The sequence below is a fragment of the Erpetoichthys calabaricus genome, chromosome 9 (genome assembly GCF_900747795.2).
Source record: "Erpetoichthys calabaricus chromosome 9, fErpCal1.3, whole genome shotgun sequence".
Classification (NCBI taxonomy): domain Eukaryota; kingdom Metazoa; phylum Chordata; class Cladistia; order Polypteriformes; family Polypteridae; genus Erpetoichthys; species Erpetoichthys calabaricus.
Genome location: NC_041402.2, coordinates 189,946,381 through 189,966,489, shown reverse-complemented (window position 1 = coordinate 189,966,489; position 20,109 = coordinate 189,946,381). Strand labels below are relative to the sequence as shown.

The 20,109-nt window shown below is 37.9% G+C and overlaps 1 protein-coding gene and 1 long non-coding RNA gene across 5 annotated transcripts in view; both read right to left on the bottom strand.

Moving 5' to 3' along the window:
* Nucleotides 1-17,651, bottom strand: part of LOC114657705 (pre-B-cell leukemia transcription factor 3) — a 687,635-nt gene extending 669,984 nt beyond the window's left edge. For all 4 annotated transcript variants that reach the window (XM_051932309.1, XM_051932311.1, XM_051932310.1 and 1 more), the window contains exons 1-3: nucleotides 17,495-17,651; nucleotides 16,192-16,935; nucleotides 15,113-15,186 (exon numbers count right to left, since the gene is read on the bottom strand). In XM_051932309.1, the coding sequence (XP_051788269.1) occupies nucleotides 15,113-15,186; nucleotides 16,192-16,388 (271 nt within the window). In that variant the 5' untranslated portion in view covers nucleotides 16,389-16,935; nucleotides 17,495-17,651. The remainder of the gene's footprint in view (nucleotides 1-15,112; nucleotides 15,187-16,191; nucleotides 16,936-17,494) is intronic.
* Nucleotides 6,475-7,123, bottom strand: LOC127529252 (uncharacterized). The gene is made up of 2 exons (XR_007935918.1): nucleotides 7,083-7,123; nucleotides 6,475-6,507 (listed from the first exon to the last, which is right to left on the bottom strand). It is a non-coding gene; the product is annotated as an uncharacterized LOC127529252 (long non-coding RNA).
* Nucleotides 17,652-20,109: the final 2,458 nt, after the last annotated feature.

Genomic DNA, 20,109 nt, shown 5'->3' with positions numbered 1-20,109 from the left:
ATGCATTAAGTAAGTTAAAATATTACATTTTATTACATTATATTAAATGATATTATATTATTCTGAACTCTCTTTTCCGATTTTAGAGCTGCAGGGTTCTGACGTGTGTCAAGTCCAGTCAAGTGGCTTTATTGGCACACCATTCATACATCGCATATTGCAGCATACAGTGGCATGAAATAATAGGACAAGTGCAAGACAAGTAAAGAACTATACTATATTATAAACAGATAACTGATAGCTAAATAAGTAAATAATTGGTAATAAATCAAAACATAATATTAAAGAAAGAAAGAAAGAAAGAAAGAAAGAAAGAAAGAAAGAAAGAAAGAAAGAAAGAAAGAAAGAAAGAAAGAAAGAAAGAAAGTGGGCATAGAAAATGGTATTGTATGGTAAATAATAACAACAACTAATAGAATGAACAGTAGTAGATGTAGTAGTATGTGGATAAATTACTAGGGGCAGATGTGAGGGGACGGAGGGCAGCACAGAGTTCACCATCCGGACTGCCAAGGAGTAGAAGCTATTCTCACATTATCAGCTACAAACTGTAGACTGCCCATAAATGGCAGACAAGTCTGTGGCAGAGTGTTATTACATTATACGAACAATCCCCGCATCCACATACTGAACCTGCTAAATCCAACTTCAGAGCTGTGGGCAGGCTGTGAGTCTGCCAGAAGCATCGGGCGCAAGGTAGCAACCACGCCTAGGCAGGGCACAAAATCCATCACTGGGCACACTCACTCACTCACAACAGGCCACAGTTTAGAATGGCTAATTAGCCCCAACACACGTCTGTGGGATGTTGACAGAAAACCACCGGACAAAGAGAGAAGACACAAAAAGAACTAAACTACTAAACTAGCAGAAAGAATATGGAAACTCCACACAGACAGTGAAGAGGCCACAATGTGAAAACGGTCTTCTGGAGCAGCCAGGGAGCTGTGCATAGCTCTGTGCTGCTATTATATTATATTATATTATATTATATTATATTATATTATATTATATTATATTATATTATATTATATTCCAAAACCTGTTCAATTAAATTCAAGGTTGCTGGGTCGGTTGCGGCAAAGCCAATCCTGAAAGGATTGACAAGCTGCCAGTATAACGAATATTCCATGTCGGAAGAAAACCAAAGGACAGAATCCCAGAGGAAAACCCACAAACAAACAATCAAAATATGGAAACACCACACATCTGGTGACCAGGCATGAGTTTAGAACCCTCGCTGGTAGGTTCATGATGGTGCTAACCATTGGCCTTTCTTTATATTATAGTATATTAAACATTCTAAACAAAGTAGAACTATTTCCCATTCATTTGGTAAAGTGGTGTTTTCAATGTCCCTTCACAATATGTACAGCAGGTGTTAACAGGCATGTCTGTCTGAATCATTTTTTAACACCTTGCAGGAATCTGAACGAGCACCTGTCCACCACTGCAGACATCTTGATCTCAGCCACATTTACTCCCTCAGTCTGTTTCTGTTTCATCTTTACTTCAGTGTGCCCCTTTCTTCAGATTATAATCATAGAGAACAAAACAAAAAACGCAGTGATTCCCCTTGATGAATTGTACTGCACACATTCATTATTTTTTAAATACTAAAGTTAGGGTTTTTTTCCTCAGTTTCAGACAATCTGCTTCTTTGCTTGATCAGTCAAAGGTCAGAAAAACAACAAGTCAATAGAATTCTAAGGGCGTCATTCCTCAAGTGACTGCTGCAGAATGATTTAGAAAAGGCAAGGTACTGCACTGTACATTCTTATTTACTCTGTAATAGTTTTCTTTAATCTCTTTCTATTGATTAAACCTTCAGATCAAAGAGCTGCCATGTTGAGGGACTTCTTTTTCTCTGGTCAGAAACAGCATATGGAACCAATTCTTCACCCAAGACCCTCTGCAGCAATTGCCAGCATTTAAAACAGCAGAGAAAGATACACGACGGCAAGGCCACCAAGCAAAAAGCCTGATGACCACCTTTTGAAGATGTGATCCCAAAAAAACCACAGGGCAGAAACACATCGTCATAAGAGAAAAGAGCCAGGATGGCATTTCAGTCACTTAGGAAAAGTGTGAAATTTATGACGCCTGCAGAATGTCAAATAAACGGACTTGTGAGGCCAAGGAAAACAGCAGGGAATCACGCAGAATTAGGAAAAAAAACTCAAGAGTATCTACAAGTGTTAATTATATTATATTATATTATATTATATTATATTATATTATATTATATTATATTATATTATATTATATTATATTATATTAACCAGATTTGGTTATTACCTTGAAAAGGTAGTGGCAAAAAAGGCTATATTGTGAATTTCCCCTTGGGATTAATAAAGTATCTATCTATCTATCTATCTATCTATCTATCTATCTATCTATCTATCTATCTATCTATCTATCTACCGCCTCCCAAAACACTTAGACTGGATTAGGACTCTGATTTATGTGACCCTGACATGCAATAAGTAAGTTCAAATATTATATTATGTTATATTATATTATATTATATTATATTATATTATATTATATTATATTATATTATATTATATTATATTATATTATATTATATTATATAAAATTTATCCAGATTTGGTCATTGCATTAAGAAGATTATGCCACAAAAAGCTCTGGTCTCCCTTGAAATTGGAACTGGATTAGGACTCTGGCTCACTCAACCCAGACATGCATTAAGTGAAGTAAAATATTATATTATATTATATTATATTATATTATATTATATTATATTATATTATATTAAAGCCTTACCCAGATTTCATTGTTGCATTTAGAACACAGTACCAGAAAAAGGCTCTTGTCTCCCATGTCACTGAGACTGGATTAGGACACAGATTTAAGTGACCCTGACATGCAATACATAAATTTTATATTATATTATATTATATTATATTATATTATATTATATTATATTATATTATATTATATTGTAAGATATATCCAGATTTGGTCATTACATTAAGAAGATTGTGCCACAAAAAGCTCTAGTCTCCCATGTCACTGACACTGGATTAGGACTCAGATTTAAGTGGGCCTGACATGCAATACATAAATTTAAAAATATAATATATTATAGTATATCATATTATATCAAATTATATTATATTATATTATATTATATTAACCAGATTTGGTTATTGCCTTGAAAAGGTGGTGGTAAAAAAGACTACAGCCTCCAAAACACTTAGACTGGATTAGGACTCTGATTTATGTAACTCTGACATGCAATAAGTAAGTTCAAATATTATGTTATATTATATTATATTATATTATATTATATTATATTATATTATATTATATTATATTATATTATTATATTAAAGCCTTACCCAGAAGACAGTACAAGAAAAAGGCTCTAGTCTCCCAGGACACCGATACTGGATTAGGACTCAGATTTATATGGCCCAGACATGCAATACGTAAATTCAAAGTTCAAAAATTATATTATATTATATTATATTATATTATATTATATTATATTATATTATATTATATTATATTATATTATATTATATTAAAACTGACTATTTAAAAGCAGATTCTGATCCAGGAGTGATTCATTAAAGACAATGGAACAAAGTGTAACATCTTAACTGGGATGTGATTTGCTTTCTGCAGATCCGCTCCTGAGCTCCTGAGCTCTCACAGGTTTAAGACTGAAAGTGAAGAGGGAGCTGCTCAGGTTAAGGAAAGTTAGCGAGAGCCTTAGGTGCCGGTGTCTGGCGATGGCCTGCAGAAACACGCCAAATCAAGCCACTTCCCCAAGTCTGGAGTAACTCGTTGGAGTAAATGACTTTATTAGCCCCAGCGAAACTGCGGGTGAAATGAAGTCCTCATTAATAAGCAAGACTGTAAATCCGGTGCACACACACAGCGATGGTCTAAGTTGTAAATGAGTTTTCTCTGATTGTCTGCAGCATTCCTAATAATCAAGCAAATCAGTGTGCTGTACTGCAGGGAGGCATGGAAGCTGCGCTGACTGGAGTAACAATATTTTTGGTATCATCACCGAGTCCCCCTGTTCGCATTTCTTAGTTTGATCGATTCTGCCGGTAAAGCCCCCGGTTTCTCCCCTCCTTCCTTTTCTGACCCGTGTAGAGCGTTCATAGCTCCTTCAGTGAAGCAGCACACAAAATATGAAGCAGTGCTGAGATTTCCCCTCCACGCACGACGCCTCACACAGCAGAGCACAGCCCAGAAAATCCATGCAGCTCCTACGGTGCACGCAAACCTGATTATGAATCACAGGCACTGATAATCAAAAAGTAACTACTCTCTAGTTGCTATAACTGCAGGGCAAATGATCACACATGATATAGAATTAAATATAAATCCACACATTTCAATAGACGGCCTTTTAATCTCTTTCCAAGTGGAGTGCGAAGAGGCAGAAATCAAAATGCCATTGTGAATGATGGTCAATGACAGGAAATTGCTATATTACTTATTAATTAAAAGTCACCGCTGGGAAGGAAAAAAAAAAAAAAGGTATGTGTAATATGTATATAGAAAAAGCAGCACAGTGTATATGAAACAATTCAACCTCTTCCTGCCTCACACTTCAAAAATGTTACCTCTAAAAGAGCCTTCAAACAGAAATAGGGAAAAATTCTAGCAGCTTCTTCAAACCTTTCAATCAATTCATTTAAATGCAAAACCAAGAGAAACTGAAAAAAACAAAAGCTCCTCCTGATGCTAAAACGCTCAATTTACTGACAGGCAAATGGCTTCATGCTGCCACTTAATCTCATTTCTTGCATAATGCCCTCTAATTAGCATATCAAAGTGAATTAATACTTCTAGGGCATTAGCAATGGGAAAATCTGCTCCAGGCTCACAATAGCAGTTAGGGGAGAGCCAAGAAATCCTCAAAAACCGTGCAAACCACTTTGCATTGCAAAACGTTTCCATCTATTTATTCCCTCTGAACACTTTTTTTTTTTTTAAGCCATGCGGGGTTTGCTCTTGTTTCGTTAAAATGTCACCCAAAAAAAAAAAAAGTTAAAATGGCAAAAGTTAAGGGAGGAAAAGGTTCAGCGTGTGAAAGCAAAACCAATAAAGGAAATTCAAACGGCATCTTATTAAATCTGTTTTTTTGGAGGGTCTGCTTAGGTTAGGTGAGTCACTACGAGGGACCAAACTGGAGGGGGGTTTTATTTCCAACTTTTAATATTTCATCCTCTAAAATCTGTCTTGGAGGGTCCGAGTAGATGAAATGAGGATAAGAATCGTGTCATTAGAATAGTGACGGGACCAAACCGTTTTTTTTTTTCGCCTTTTTATCCCCCCACTTTAACAATTTCATCCTCTAAAAAAATCCATTTTGGAGGTTCTGAGTAAGTGAAATGAGGATACGAATCGAGTCATTAGAACTGCGAACGGGACAAAAACATTTGTTTTTCCCCCACTTTTAATATTTCATCATCTAAGACAGTGGGTTCTTAAACTGTGGGGCGGACCCCCCTGGGGGGGGGTGCGAAGTAACAAAAAGGGGGGGCGCGAAGATGTGAAAAAAAAAACAAGAATCGAAACTATGAAAAATCCATCTATTGAAAGCAAAACAAATGAACTTAAACTACATTCTGATACTAGAACAATAAATATAACGTTAGATAAACGTCGATCAAAGTTAAGTAGGTATAATAAAATATGCAAATATGATATATCATTAATTGAAAAAGAACAAATTGGTATTAGTGGGCTCCTTTCAAAAAAACCTTAGGGGGTCACGATTAAAACTGTTATGAAAACTCGGGTCACAAACACTTAAAGTGTGAGAAACGCTGCTCTAAGATTTGTTTTGGAGGGTCCGAGTAGATGATATGAAGATGAGAATCGAGTCATTAGAATTATGAAGGGACCAAACTGTTTATTTGGGTTTTTTTTTTGGCTCCCCCCCCAATATTTTTCCCCACTTTTAATATTTCATCCTCTAAAATTTATCTTGGAGGGTCCGAGTAGATGATATGAAGATAAGAATCGAGTCATTAAAATTATGAAGGGACCAAACTGTTTATTTGGGTTTTTTTTTTGGCTCCCCCCCCAATATTTTTCCCCACTTTTAATATTTCATCCTCTAAAATTTATCTTGGAGGGTCCGAGTAGATGATATGAAGATAAGAATCGAGTCATTAAAATTATGAAGGGACCAAACTGTTTATTTGGGGGTTTTTTTTTTGGCCCCCCCCCCCAATATTTTTCCCCACTTTTAATATTTTATCTACTAAAATTTATCTTGGAGGGTCCAAGTAGGTGATATGAAGATAAGAATCGAGTCATTAGAATTATGAAGGGACTAAACTGTTTATTTGGGGGTTTTTTTGGCTCCCCTCAATATTTTTTTCCCCACTTTTAATATTTCATCCTTTAAAATCTGTTTTGGAGGGTCTGGTTAGGTTAGGTGAGTCACTACAAGGGCCCAAACAGTTTTTTTTATTGTTTTGCTTTTTTGGCTCCCCCCCATATTAAAATCTCATTCTTAAAAATATGTCTTGGAGGGTCGGAGTAAGTGATATGAAGATGAGAATCGAGTCATTAGAATTATGAAGGGAGCAAACTATTTTGTTTTGTTTTTTTTTTTTTTGGCTCCCCCCAATATTATTTTTTCCCCCATTTTTAATATTTCATCCTCTAAAATCTGTTTTGGTTAGGTGAGTCACTACAAGGGACCAAACCATTTTTTTTTTCACTTTTAATATTTCGTCCTCTAAGATTTGTCTTGGAGGGTCCGATTAGGTGATATGAAGATGAGAATTGAGTCATTAGAATTATGAAGGGACCAAACTGGGGTTTTTTTCGCCTTTTTATTCCCCCCACGTTAAAAAATTCATCCTCTAAAATCTGGAGGGTTTGATTATGTTAGGTGAGTCATTTTTTTTTATTTGCCCCCCCCTCCCCCTTCACCATATTAAAATTTCACGTTCAAAAATCTGTGTTAGAGGGTCCGAGTAGGAGATAGGAAGATAAGAATCGAATCATTAGACTTATGAGGGGACCAAACTGTTCTATTTTTTGTTTTTTTTTGCCCCCCCCCCCAATATTAAAACTGCATCCCCTAAAATCTGTGTTGGAGGGTCCGGTTAGGTGAGTCACTACAAGGGACCAAACCATTTTTTTTTCCCCCACTTTAAATATTTCATCCTCTAAAATCTACTTTGAAGGGTCTGCGTCGGTGATATGAAGATAAGAATCGAGTCATTAGAATCGTCAACTAACCAAACTATTTTGGGTTTTTTTGCCCCCCCCCCATATTAAAATCTCATCCTCTAAAATCTGTTTCAGGGGGGTCTAATTAGGTGATATGAAATATGAAGAGAAGAAAGTGACCAAACTTTTTTTGTCTAATTTTTTTTCTCTTCACTTTTGTCACTTAGTGACATGATGACATGATTTGCGACTGTATGGCGAATGCCGAACACAACCTGATGCCAGTCCAGTCACCCCGCTGATGTCAGGGAATTTGAAGCTTTGCCGCCTTACGAAGAAGACGGTCGGCCACTTATGGCAAATGGGGTCGTCGAGTCGTGTAGAACTCCACAGAAGGCGAAGCTCTGAACCAAGAAACGACGGTGACCTACTGTATGCCCGACCAGGTGGCAGGTATCTTTAAGGACAGGACTGTGACTTCTTGCTAATGCCACACACTCCATTTCCAAGCCATCAAGGCCGCAGTTTTTACTTTTTTATTGACATACCACTTGAAACAGGTTTCTTTCCTCTCCGTTTCTGTTTTTCCATTTTACAGCTTCAAGAATTCCCAAATCTTTCGTTTTTTCTTTTTCGATTTGAATTCCGTGTGTGTGGAGGAGTCCCCCCACCCCCAATTCTTCATTACACTTCATAATGGGAATCCGGTGCTGTGTGTCTAAAAAGGCAAGCGTGGCTCACCTCTCAACGTGAACAGATCAACGAGGCTACAGAAAACCGGAAACCCACCTGGGCCCCCTCACCTGGCCTAAGCAGCTGGAAATGGATGGGTACGAGACAGTTCAGGGTGCGCTTTTTTTTTTTTTTTTTTTTGTTCCCCCTTTATCTTGCACATTTATGACATTGTGAGAAAAAGAAATCCAAATACAGGGCTTATCACCTGGAAAAGAGGATGTCCCGCCACGAGCCCAGTGAGAAAACAAACAGTGATGCGCTCTCACAGTCACGGAGAGCAAACCTGCAGTGGCGCCGCCGTCGTACGACAGCCATAAAGAGGGAAAAAAAAGAAAAGAGGAAGCGTTGAGCAGAGTTCGACATTAAAACAATGCAAAGAGAAACAAAGCAAAGAAAGATCCTCCGTTCAGACGGCAGTGTCCACATGGATTAAAAACATCTTGTTATCGTCTCTTAAAGCAAAGCACTCCAACATACTGTATCAAAGGGATTAGAAGACATTACATCTGCTCAGCTGGTTTCTAATTGTAAACAAGTTAATTTAAATAATTAGCATATGCTACTTTGATTCATGTGTATATTGAATTAGGAACTTAACAAAGATTATTCCAACGCGGAGGGCGCTAAACAAATATGTCAGCCTGTGCAAAGGGTGGCAGAGACTCTGTCTTGTGTGGATTACCAGTGGCGTTCACGTTCTACCCAGAAGTGACCACCAAAAAAAACTTAAAACCCCTCCACGCGACCTGAGAACCTGGGGTGGGATGGGGCGGTGGGGGGTGGTGACCCTCCATCGACACCACCCGGGAAAACTGAAATGCAAAAAGAATCCCCATTGACGGGAGGAGGATTCAGCTGCTGCACTGCTGTCCTTTACGGCACGACAAGAAGCTGCAGGCCCTTCTCGGTATAGTAAGAGGTTTTAGATTCTTATTTAATAAATAATTCAACGCCCTCCACATCAACGAGCTAAAGAAGTCAAAACGAGACAAAAAAATAAAATAAAACGAACGCAAATGTACAACAAAATCCATGTGCACGGGGCACATACAGGCCTGAATGAGCACTCACAAGGGACTTGGAAGAAATAGTGAAGCTTTAATGGAGGAAAAGTCATCTGTGTAAAAATATACGTAAAATAAACCTTAAGATTGACAGCGTAGGCCAAAGAAAAGAAGCACGGCGTAGACGTAGAAACGTTCATCGTAATAACTACACATGACAAGGATGTAAAAAGTAAGACATAAAGGCACATAATGGATAAGACGTTCAAAATACACAGAAATAACAACAATAAGTTACAGAGATTTGACTTTAGGAAATGTACGTACATAAAAACACACCCCAGCTCACATTATTATAGTACTTAGCAAATAACCCTGAAAAGGCTAAGTGAAGGCATGTCTAACACCTTGGCATGTAATGCTTTGAGTTTATGTGCCTGCGTAATTAAATCCATAATAGATGGAAATCCTCGCCTTATCAGCTTCTTTTCAGGTTAAGGAAGATAAGAGACATTTGAGTAAGTGTGACGTGCGTCTTGAAGGCATTACACAGGATACAAGCATACATGTTGTCCACATGAGACGCCGGCCGTACCCACAGTCGAGTGTTTAGCAGTCAGTAACACCTCACTCAGGCCTACGGAGCCATAAAAAAAACCTCCAACTAGCCTGAACTCTCCCCTGCCGATGGCCTCCCGCAACCTACAAGTTCATTAACTTTTATGTGCTCAAGTCTCTCCTGTTTATAAGCGCCAGCGTAGGCTGCAAATCTAGCAAACCGCCGCATACACTCCGAGTAACCAGCAGCAAATGAAAGCAATTTTAATGTTGTGGTCTAAGGCAGCCATACATCTTACGTGGTCTGGCAGGTGTCCGCTTCAGGTTTTTTGTGTGCTGTGTAATAAGGAATAGCAAAAACGCAAATGTCTACAAAACAGGTCGAAATCAGGAGCTTCACCAAGTGTTTCCCCACATAAAGTAAAACACAAAAATAGTGCAGATATACGGCGAATCTAAAGGAAACGGTGAGGCCATGTTGGCGTCGAGTCACATAAACTATCAGCCTGAACAGATTCCTTGCTTTTATAAGCCACAGGAATGGCGTACAGGAGGTGTCCACCTGCATGTTGCATTCCACTGCACAAAGCAAAGGACCCCGCAACTGCATTACGTTACAGTATCGTATGGAGGGCCAGCTGGACTTGTGTCTGTCTGTCTGTCTGACTGACTGACTGTCGGGATGATCAGCGTCACCTGTTCACAAAACGAGTCCTGGAGCTGACGGACACACAGCTAGACACGAAAACATCACTACGTACACACACACACGCGCGCACACACACAAACACACGCACACACACATTGATATACTGTGCCAACATAACTGAACAGTTTAATTCCATTCCATTCCAACTCCTGCTGTGTCACTTTATATACTGTATAATACTGTATATATATAGGTGTATATAGAAAATTCTATATATTTTTATTTATATATACTACACACTACTAAAATACGTACACACTAATATATGTACAGTATATATATATGTTCACACACACATACATATATATACATATATCAATGTACACACACATATATATGTATGTATGTTTACATATTTTTATATTTACATATTCTTTTCAGTTTGTATTGATAACTAATAAACTTTATTCAATTATCAAACTCCTGCTTTGTTGCTCTCGCTCTATATATATAAATATATATGTGTGTGTGTACAGTATATGTATATATGTACACATATATATAGTATACACACTAAAATATATATAAATATGTATATAAATGTATGTTCCTTTCATTGTTTTAATAACTGCAACGCTACTCAGTTTTCAATTCCCGGCTTTGTCATTTTATATATATACAATATTTAGTGTACACAATAAAATATATATAAAAATAAAGTGCATGCACACTCTAAAATATATATACATTCACTTATATATCCATATATAGATACACACACACATATATGTATATATAAACATTCGTTGCATTGTGTTTTGATAACTGATCAACATTATTCAATTTCCAAACTCCTGCTCCATCACATAATAGTGTACACATAATAATATCTATAAATATGTATATAGTATATGTTCTTTTCATTTTTTTTAATAACTGCAACTTTACTTGATTTTCAGACTCCCACTTTATCACTATAATATATAAACTAAAATATTCATAAAAACCTGCACACTCTAATATATATGTACACGCACATTTGTATACATAAATAGATGTACATATTTTTATATAAGTATATATATAATTTTCTCAATGTGTTTTGATAACTGCATAACCTTATTCAATTTTCCAACCTCTATTTATTTTGTCACTATATCTACATAGCATGCACACTAAAATATATTGATAAATAAGTCCACACATATAAATTTACATATGTATATATTTATAAAATACATTATTTTGCTTTAATAACTTCGACTTTATTCAATTTTTAAACTCCTGGTTAGTAACTATATATACATATAAATACATATATACATATACATATAAATACATATATACATATACATATAAATACATATATACATATATACACATACATATATATACATATATATATATATATATATATATATATATATATATATATATATATATATATATATATACTGTATATAAGAACTGAATGTGGATGTGCATATTGCTACAGTATAGATATATATAAATATATTCATTAGCTCTCTGGTTAGATCCAACACGAGACTAAATGAATATTTATTCATCAGATAGATAGATAGATAGATAGATAGATAGATAGATAGATAGATAGATAGATAGATAGATAGATAGATAGATAGATAGCGTGTAAGGTGCTATATAACTGATAGGTAAGATGCGCAGCTCTGAAATCTTACATTCGTTATTTTTAAAGCGAGATTTCCCGTCAGTCCACATTTCAAACATTTTAAAGGGTGAAATCAGTTCAATACGAACAACGCGCTTTTATCCTCGATTTTCCCGCACAGACCCCCACACCGGCTGACCAACTGAGTATTTAAGGATAAAGGTGCCCGCGGTATCAGCACTCAGTTTGGTTAACTTCGCCACGAACCCCCAGACACAAGACCGGACGGATGCCCCCTTTTTTGCCCCCTTCCAACGGCTCAAGTCTATAGAGCCCTTGTAACTGAAAGCTGTAAGAGGAGTATGAAGAACTGCAGAAGTTCTGCTCCGATCCGAGTTCTCCTCCTCGATGCGACTTTTCACGTTTTAACTTTTTTTTTTTAAACTCACCTGTGGAAGTGACATTGGCTTTGCTTCCCAAAAAACACGTCGCGTGTAAATGGTGGCCACGGAAACCGGCAAGTCCCTTTCGTCCTGTCCGGAGTCACGTAGAAAAGGCCGACTTGTCAACAGCTGTCAGTCTTGGCGCACTTCTTGCCGCACAAGTGCTGGTGGCTGCGGTCCTCGGTGCACGCGGTGACAGTCACAGTTAAATTGGGGCGCAGCCCGCAGTCTGGGAGCGCTTTTTGTGGTCCTTGCCGCTGTGTGAATTAGCATCACGGCGAGGGGGCTGCTTGATTAAACACACTGCGGGCTTCAATCAGACAACATCGTACATGTCGGAGTGCATCTTAATTCTCGGTGTCATGCAGCTGACTCCCCGATCGGTGGGCCCCGAGCTCCAATACGCACCGCGCTCTTTTACCTTCCTCTGCTTTCCTGGGGTCTTGGAGGGAAGCGAAAAAGACAGCAAGAGGACTTCGTGGGGAAGTCGACCTGCAGGCAGACCTCGGCAGAAAATGCCAGACCGCCTTTAAGTCTTCTTTGCAATGTAATATTTTTGTGGTACTTATTTGACTTTTCACGCATATCTTTATAAAGTCGATCTTCAGTTATTTCAGAGGCAGTAGTTATTTTAAAGAAGGCTGCCTCGTCTTGTGTTATTTAAAAAAATATATATCCCCAAAGCCCAGTTTATTCTATCCCCAAAGTTTCAATGCCAAAACAACAAGAGAACTGAATTCATTTGCTTTGATTAATTAAAATGAATCAATAAAGAAAATGAACCATTCATTATTTTTTTTAATAGACATGAAATAAACACGCAGATCGCACATCAAGTTAAAATAAATCCGAGAAACGCCGCACGCACAATTCACACAACCGCAGCTCCAAATGTCTTAGGAAGACCAAAGCAGGTTTGTACCTTGAATTACTGAACACTGCTTAACCAAAAACGGCGTCTTTTCAGCAAGAATTCACATATAAAAGTAGTAACTGCAATTAAACAATAATATATTATTAAAGTAGGGGACTTCAGGGAGTGCAGGCGCAAAAAAAATGACGTGAAGGCACACTGGGATTTTCTTTTAAAGAAGAAGACGAAGAAGACAACATGAATGGTGTGTGTGACTGGAGGACGGGAGCGCGCTTTACATTTCTTTAATGGTACTTTACTGGTTTTTGTGTGTTGGCTGCTTGAACCATTGCTTGACAAAGAACCGTTTTTTATTATTATTTTTTAGGACGGGGTTCTTAGCATTGGCTCCATGAACAAAACAGACGTCTGTCAAGCCTATGGATAGTAACAGGTCAAGAAAAGCTGAACTTCGCCTGTATGCACAAGAATCATTTTTTAAAATCACAACCTTTTACTGTTTCACTCCTCTGTTATTACCTGTTCCGGATCTAAATAAATAAATTTAAAAAAAAAAAAAGGTTCTGCCCGAAACCTTCAAGCGGTCTGGAACTAAAAACGGTGTCAGAGGACAAACCTTGGCAGTTTTATTTTGAAAGAGCGTTGTGCTAAATGACAATGCGAATAACTACACAAAGTTAACATGTTTGACATTTTCAAAAAAAATTTTGGAATGCGGTCCACATTGGATTATTAACATTCATTATTTTAAAAAAAAATAATAATAATAATAATAATAATAACAAAAATAAAATGATGGAGTACAATAAAATGAAGAAGCCGACAAACAGCAGCAGCGGCTTTTTTCCGGCGCTCAGACCTGTAAGGGTGTGCGCGCAGCCGCGTGGGAATGTCGCACTTTTGTTTTTTGTTACTTTTAGTGACGGAAATTCACGCGTGTCACATTTTGACGCTTTCGCTTTTGTTCCCGTAATGTCTCCGTTTTTCATAGTATCATTGGTTTATTTTACACCGAAATAGTGTGGAGGACTTTATTTTTGAGAACTAACGACTACCTTTCGTTGCAACTGGAGAAAGGAAGTCGGTGTTTTGTTTTTTTTTTAATATTTGCAACCAGAACGCGTCTTTTACCTGTAGATAATTTTAGAAAACAGGGCTTCATCTGTCGCTAATGGCGCATTTATCTCTCGCCTAAATAAACACAGGCGGGCGGCGGCGCGCAGCTGTCCAATGGACCCGTCAGTGCAAAGCCGCTCCGCGGAGTGCCACCAAGTTTCCCCGGCGCCCGTGCAGCTTGCACTCCCGCTTTCGAGTCGCTGCGCATCCCCAGCCGAGTGGATAATAACAATGGCAAAATGTCGCACGTGCTGCTCGCTTCCTGACAGCCAACGCTTCGTAAAACGCGCAATACCTGTCACTTAAATCACAAGAAAAATGAACATTTTTAATTAAGGCAGCGGCTCACATTTCTGAGAGTAATTTAATGAATCCGTGATTTGCAAGACCTGTTATTGGGGTTTTATGTGAGCTGGATAACACACACAGACACACTATCACGGCGGCGATGCAGTCCAAGATGAGGCAAAAAAAAAGGCAAAATAATATTAATAATGATAATAATAAAAAGAAAAGGAGCAGCTGTCAATTTCGAATCGCTCCCTTAAGGACACTGACGCACAAAGAAGCTGCGCTGGAGAGCTGATGCAAAGTCCCAGAATTACTGCCTGGGGGTGGCGTTTTACTCGGTGGATGATCTACGGTGGCGTTCATCTGCATTTTCATTTCACACCGTGATTATGAATTGTGAAATTCAGTTAAAATATTTTGATTTCGCTACTACGAGTTACTACAAAAAAAAAAATAGAATAAGCTACACAGATCAAAGATGGCGGTACAATTACATTAATGTGAGCCACGAACTAACCATGTAGTGTTTTCCCCCCCTTTTTTCCTTTTTCTTTTTGTTGTTTTTCGGTGTTCTTTTTTTACAGTAATTCATTCACAGAACAGCAAAGCATTTACTGAGGTCATCCTTACCGGTTTTTTCTTTAATTTCACAAAGCACACTGAAGAGCGCCGGCTTCATTCTGTGACAGTTCAGTCCGTGTTTCCTGCAAAACAAAGAAAACATATATTATTCTTACACGTGGATAAGAAATTGGAATATATCATTGATGCCTACTGTCTATCTAATAATAAAATATTATGCAAACTTTACGCAGTTTTTGGAAGGGGGTATATTTAAAAAAAAAATCAAGGGGCCGTTTTGCGTGAACATTTATTAAGAAGTTCTTACGCCTGCAGTTATGTATTCTATTAAACTTCAACGGCTAAAACGTTCGCATCTGACTGGTTTTCTGAGACAGCATTTCAAGTTTTCTGACTTGCTATTCAAAAGCCCTTTTGACAACTGCGCTGCCTTTCCTGAGAGATGCTCAAGCACCGACCATTAAATTACAGAACTTGAACTTGACAGCAACTTTGGGGTACTTGTGCCCACCGATGATATCCCAATTCCATTTTGGCAAGCGCTGAATGAATTTAAACAAGTTGTCCCGTGTGTTGCGTGCTCATTTTTTTTCTTAGCATTACATACGATAATGACAACTCCAAAATAAGTGCGGACACCCGGGGGCAAATCGACAGAAAAGGGGGCACCTACTGTTTCCACGTAGGCCATGCCCCTCTGAAATTGTGGTTGCTGGGCACAACAAAAACGCGGTCCCGTTTTTTACTGATTGTTCCCCAAAAAAAAAAAGTTACAAATGAATAAACTGCAAGAGGTAGACGCGCAATCCCCTAACAAATATTGAGCAGGTAAAAGGGTGAAGAGGGGGCCGCAAGACTTTCAAAGTACCCGTGAAAGATGGGCTTGGGGGATGATTAATGCATTTTTTTAACAAACTGGCAAAATCCCCATTTGTAAATGTGCGTGTAAAGTCCCTGTGTGCGTGCGTGTGGGTATCATTAAAGGTGAGCGTGCATGCAAGAGTCTATAGCTATCTGCCACAATTACTCAGAAACAAAATATTGGGAATCTTTTCAACCTGCAAGGTTAGTCATGCCATTCTGAATTACACTAATCATAAAATAAGAATGTTTTAAAAGAAACCAACTTTGCTTGCGCCTCATCCAGGCTTTGGTCTGTGATGGTCATGATCTGATGCAGGATGTCACCGATGTCCTGTTTCCTCCCGTCTCCGTCTGTCCCGTCGTGTCCGTGGGGTGGAGGCAAAGCCATTCCTCCTTGTACCGAGTGACCAGCCAGGTTTACACCGGCAAGGGTCTGCATCATCCGGGTCTGCTCGTCCATACTCTGCCGCAACACAATCAATGTTCTAACACACCACACAAAAGCGAAGTGGTCCTGGAGAATCACATACAACAACACCAACAAAAAAAAGGGTTTTGTGTGCGGCAACGTAAGAAAACGAAAACACACAAAAAAAAGGAGATGGCAACCAGTATTAGCAATCGCGTGCCCTGTAGTCAGATTCTTCGATTTTCCTTTTTTTTTCCTCCAGAATATCGGTGAAGGGATGGAGAAATAAATGTTCGCAACAGTGCAAGTTGAAGCTGAAGCTTTACTTAATTTCTCGCGCTTCCTTCTTCTGTAACAAGACGACACTCTCTTGTCTTTGATCCTGTCGAAAAATCGTCTTGCAGGTTTCACTTAATTTTAAATGGTTTTGCCGCCTTGGAATGGGAGTGCAATTTCTTTTTTTTTCTTTGCTCCTCGCAGCTTTTTTTTTTGTTAAATATGTTTGTAATCTTCTAGCAATTCTTTTCTCTCCAGTGCAAATCTTCTTGTAAACTTGTCCAAATCCTCATTAAATCAGCAGGATGCGAGACCTGCAAAGCTAAAGGGAAATAAAATGCACAGTATCTACAAATTAGACATTGCACAAAAAAAAAAAAACTAAAACAAAAAAAAAACAATTTTTAAAAAAGCGTTTAAAACGGTAAAGTCAACAACAATCAAAAGTTTAGAGCTTCTTTAGGGAAAAGATGAGGAAAAAGGAATTGCAAAAAATTAATTGCGCGCTGTAAAGCAATGCGCAAAAATATCTGCCTACTGAAATTTATGAGCGTAACTCTCTGACTGTGTGTGTTTTATGTTGTTTGATGGCCGCGTTGGTGAGCGATTGACAGCGTGCCAATACCACTCACTCAATGCAGACGTGTCAGGCTGTGAAGGAGGAGAGAAAATAGAAAATAGAAATAAAAATGCACGCCCCGCCCAGTCAAGGAGGGGCCTCGTCTTACTTCTCACTGAAATACCTCAAATAAATTTAGCAGAGAGAGAGAGAGAGAAAGAGAGAGAGAGAGAGAGAGCGCTAGGCAAAAGACAATACATGTCCAGTCGTACTGTACCTGGGTGTATTGTAAAATGCGTTACATTGAAAAAGTCATATTTACATTTAATTGGAGGACGTCCACATGTACCGCGTGTTTCGTAATGTTTAATTCAAAACTGATAATGAATTGGTCCCGCAGCTGCTCCTCTCTTTTTGAAGACATGATGCACTCTCTCTACCAAGCTTTGCTCAAAATGGGCGGGCGAATAGTGTCTGATAAAACCCCGCCCTTTCTGTACAGCCAACCAATCAGACCTTGCGTATTTGTCGGATTGATGGTGCGATCTGGACCTGTCAGTGAAGCGTACTACGCCTCGGTCCCTCCCCTCAGAGCCAAGCCAGACTCTCTTTGCAGGCGCGTCCCCGCCGTACAGCAACTTCTGATTGGGTGGTTGCCACGGGTGACAGCAGCCGAACACGAGCTGGCGGGTTTTTTTTTTTTGGCTCCACCTGCTTTATCCTGGAGTTGCTATGGCAGCCGACGAGGCGAGAGCCGCGCGAAGCCTCCATCGGATACGAGCTCTGCACCGCTGGAGGGGCGGACTGGGAATCCCAAATGTTTCATTTCTAAAAGCGCTCCGTTCGTTTGCTTTTAAAACACAGCCGGTGTCATTAGAGGAAATCAGAGGGATAAACAAATGTGCATTTCACCTCGTTCTGTGTCTTCCCGCCTTCCCTCCTTTCGTTCTGCTCACGATGAGAGGCTTCTGCGACCTGCTCAGCACAGAGTGGCCGAATCCGCGCTTTCAGTCGTCCGGCGATGTCCTGTCAACGTCTGGGAAGAAGAAGATGAAGAGGAAGATGCGGAGGGGGAGGATGATAATAATGATGAACCGTCTCTCTCCCTTCAGAATGCACTAGTTTCGTACTGATTTACGTTTCCTTCCATTTTTACTCCTGTTCGTACTAAGTATCAACACACTTTCTTTCTTTCTTTCTTTCTTTCTTTCTTTCTTTCTTTCTTTCTTTCTTTCTTTCTTTCTTTCTTTCTTTCTTATACGTTTGTTTAAAGGTGGTGCATCAATGATGCAATTTGTTCAATTAATGAAGGGAAACTTGTTTTTCTTCTCTAAGATACGAAATCAAATTTGTGTTTATGGTTTCATGATTTGTGTTTTTTTCTAGTATTGTTTGTACGGGAATATGGTTAATTTAGTTCTGATTAAACAAGTTCATTTTAAAACGCAAAAAGTATTTCTTTCATATTGTGCTCACTCACGCCTTCTTTCTTTCTATTAAAAAGTGCTGCATAAACGAGGAAGTTTGTACAATCAGGAACGAGGAACTCTTTTTTTGTTTGTAATTCTCATACCAAATTTTGGAAATATCTTTTTGAGCACTTATGACTGTAAATATTTTGGTTTTTTTTCAATGATTGTTACTGAATAATAAAGTTAAAGTCAAAATCTATCTGTTATATTGTGCTCACTTTACTCATTCTTTCTTTCTTTCTTTCTTGTTTTAATCCCTTTCTTTCTTTCTTTCTTTCTTTCTTTCTTTCTTTCTTTCTTTCTTTCTTTCTTTCTTTGATGGTGCGATCAAGTTAAAGTCAAAATCTATCTGTTATATTGTGCTCACTTTACTCTTTCTTTCTTTCTTTCTTTCTTTCTTTCTTTCTTTCTTTGATGGTGCGATCAAGTTAAAGTCAAAATCTATCTGTTATATTGTGCTCACTTTACTCATTCTTTCTTTCTTTCTTTCTTGTTTTAATCCCTTTCTTTCTTTCTTTCTTTCTTTCTTGTTTCAGTCCCTTTCTTTCTTTCTTTCTTTCTTGTTTTAATCCCTTTCTTTCTTTCTTTCTTTTTTATTTTAATCCCTTTCTTTCTTTCTTTCTTTCTTTTTGTAATCCCTTTCTTTCTTTCTTTCTTTCTTTCTTTCTTGTTTCAGTTCCTTTCTTTCTTTCTTTTTCTTTCTTTCTTGTTTTAATCCCTTTCTTTCTTTCTTGTTTCAGTCCCTTTCTTTCTTCTTGTTTCAGTCCATTTCTTTCTTTCTTTCTTTCTTTCTTTCTTGTTTTAATCCTTTCTTTCTTGTTTCAGTCCCTTTCTTTCTTTCTTTCTTTCTTTCTTTCTTTCTTTCTTGTTTGAATCCCTTTCTTTCTTTCTTGTTTCAGTCCCTTTCTTTCTTCTTGTTTCAGTCCATTTCTTTCTTTCTTTCTTTCTTTCTTTCTTTCTTTCTTTCTTTCTTTCTTTCTTGTTTTAATCCTTTCTTTCTTGTTTCAGTCCCTTTCTTTCTTTCTTTCTTTCTTTCTTGTTTGAATCCCTTTCTTTCTTTCTTGTTTCAGTCACTTTCTTTCTTTCTTTTTGTAATCCCTTTCCTTCTTTTTCTTTCTTGTTTTAATCCCGTTCGTTCTTTCTTGTTTTAATCCCTTTCTTTCTTTCTTTCTTTCTTTCTTTCTTTCTTTCTTTCTTTCTTTCTTTCTTTCTTTCTTATTCATGGACTGGCAAAAGCCAGAGTGTTCTTAGAATATAAATTCTACAGAATGACTGAAAATTTGAATGATTAGATTTGAATTATTTAGAGGAAAAATGGTGCATTCATGAAGCAATTTGTAAACTTGGAGATAATTAATTCTTTTTTCTTTTTTAACATATGAATTAAGTGTTTTTTGGGGGGGGTGAGTTGGGGTTTTCTTTGTTTGCTTTACTTTTGCTATTGTAAATTACATGCTCAATATTG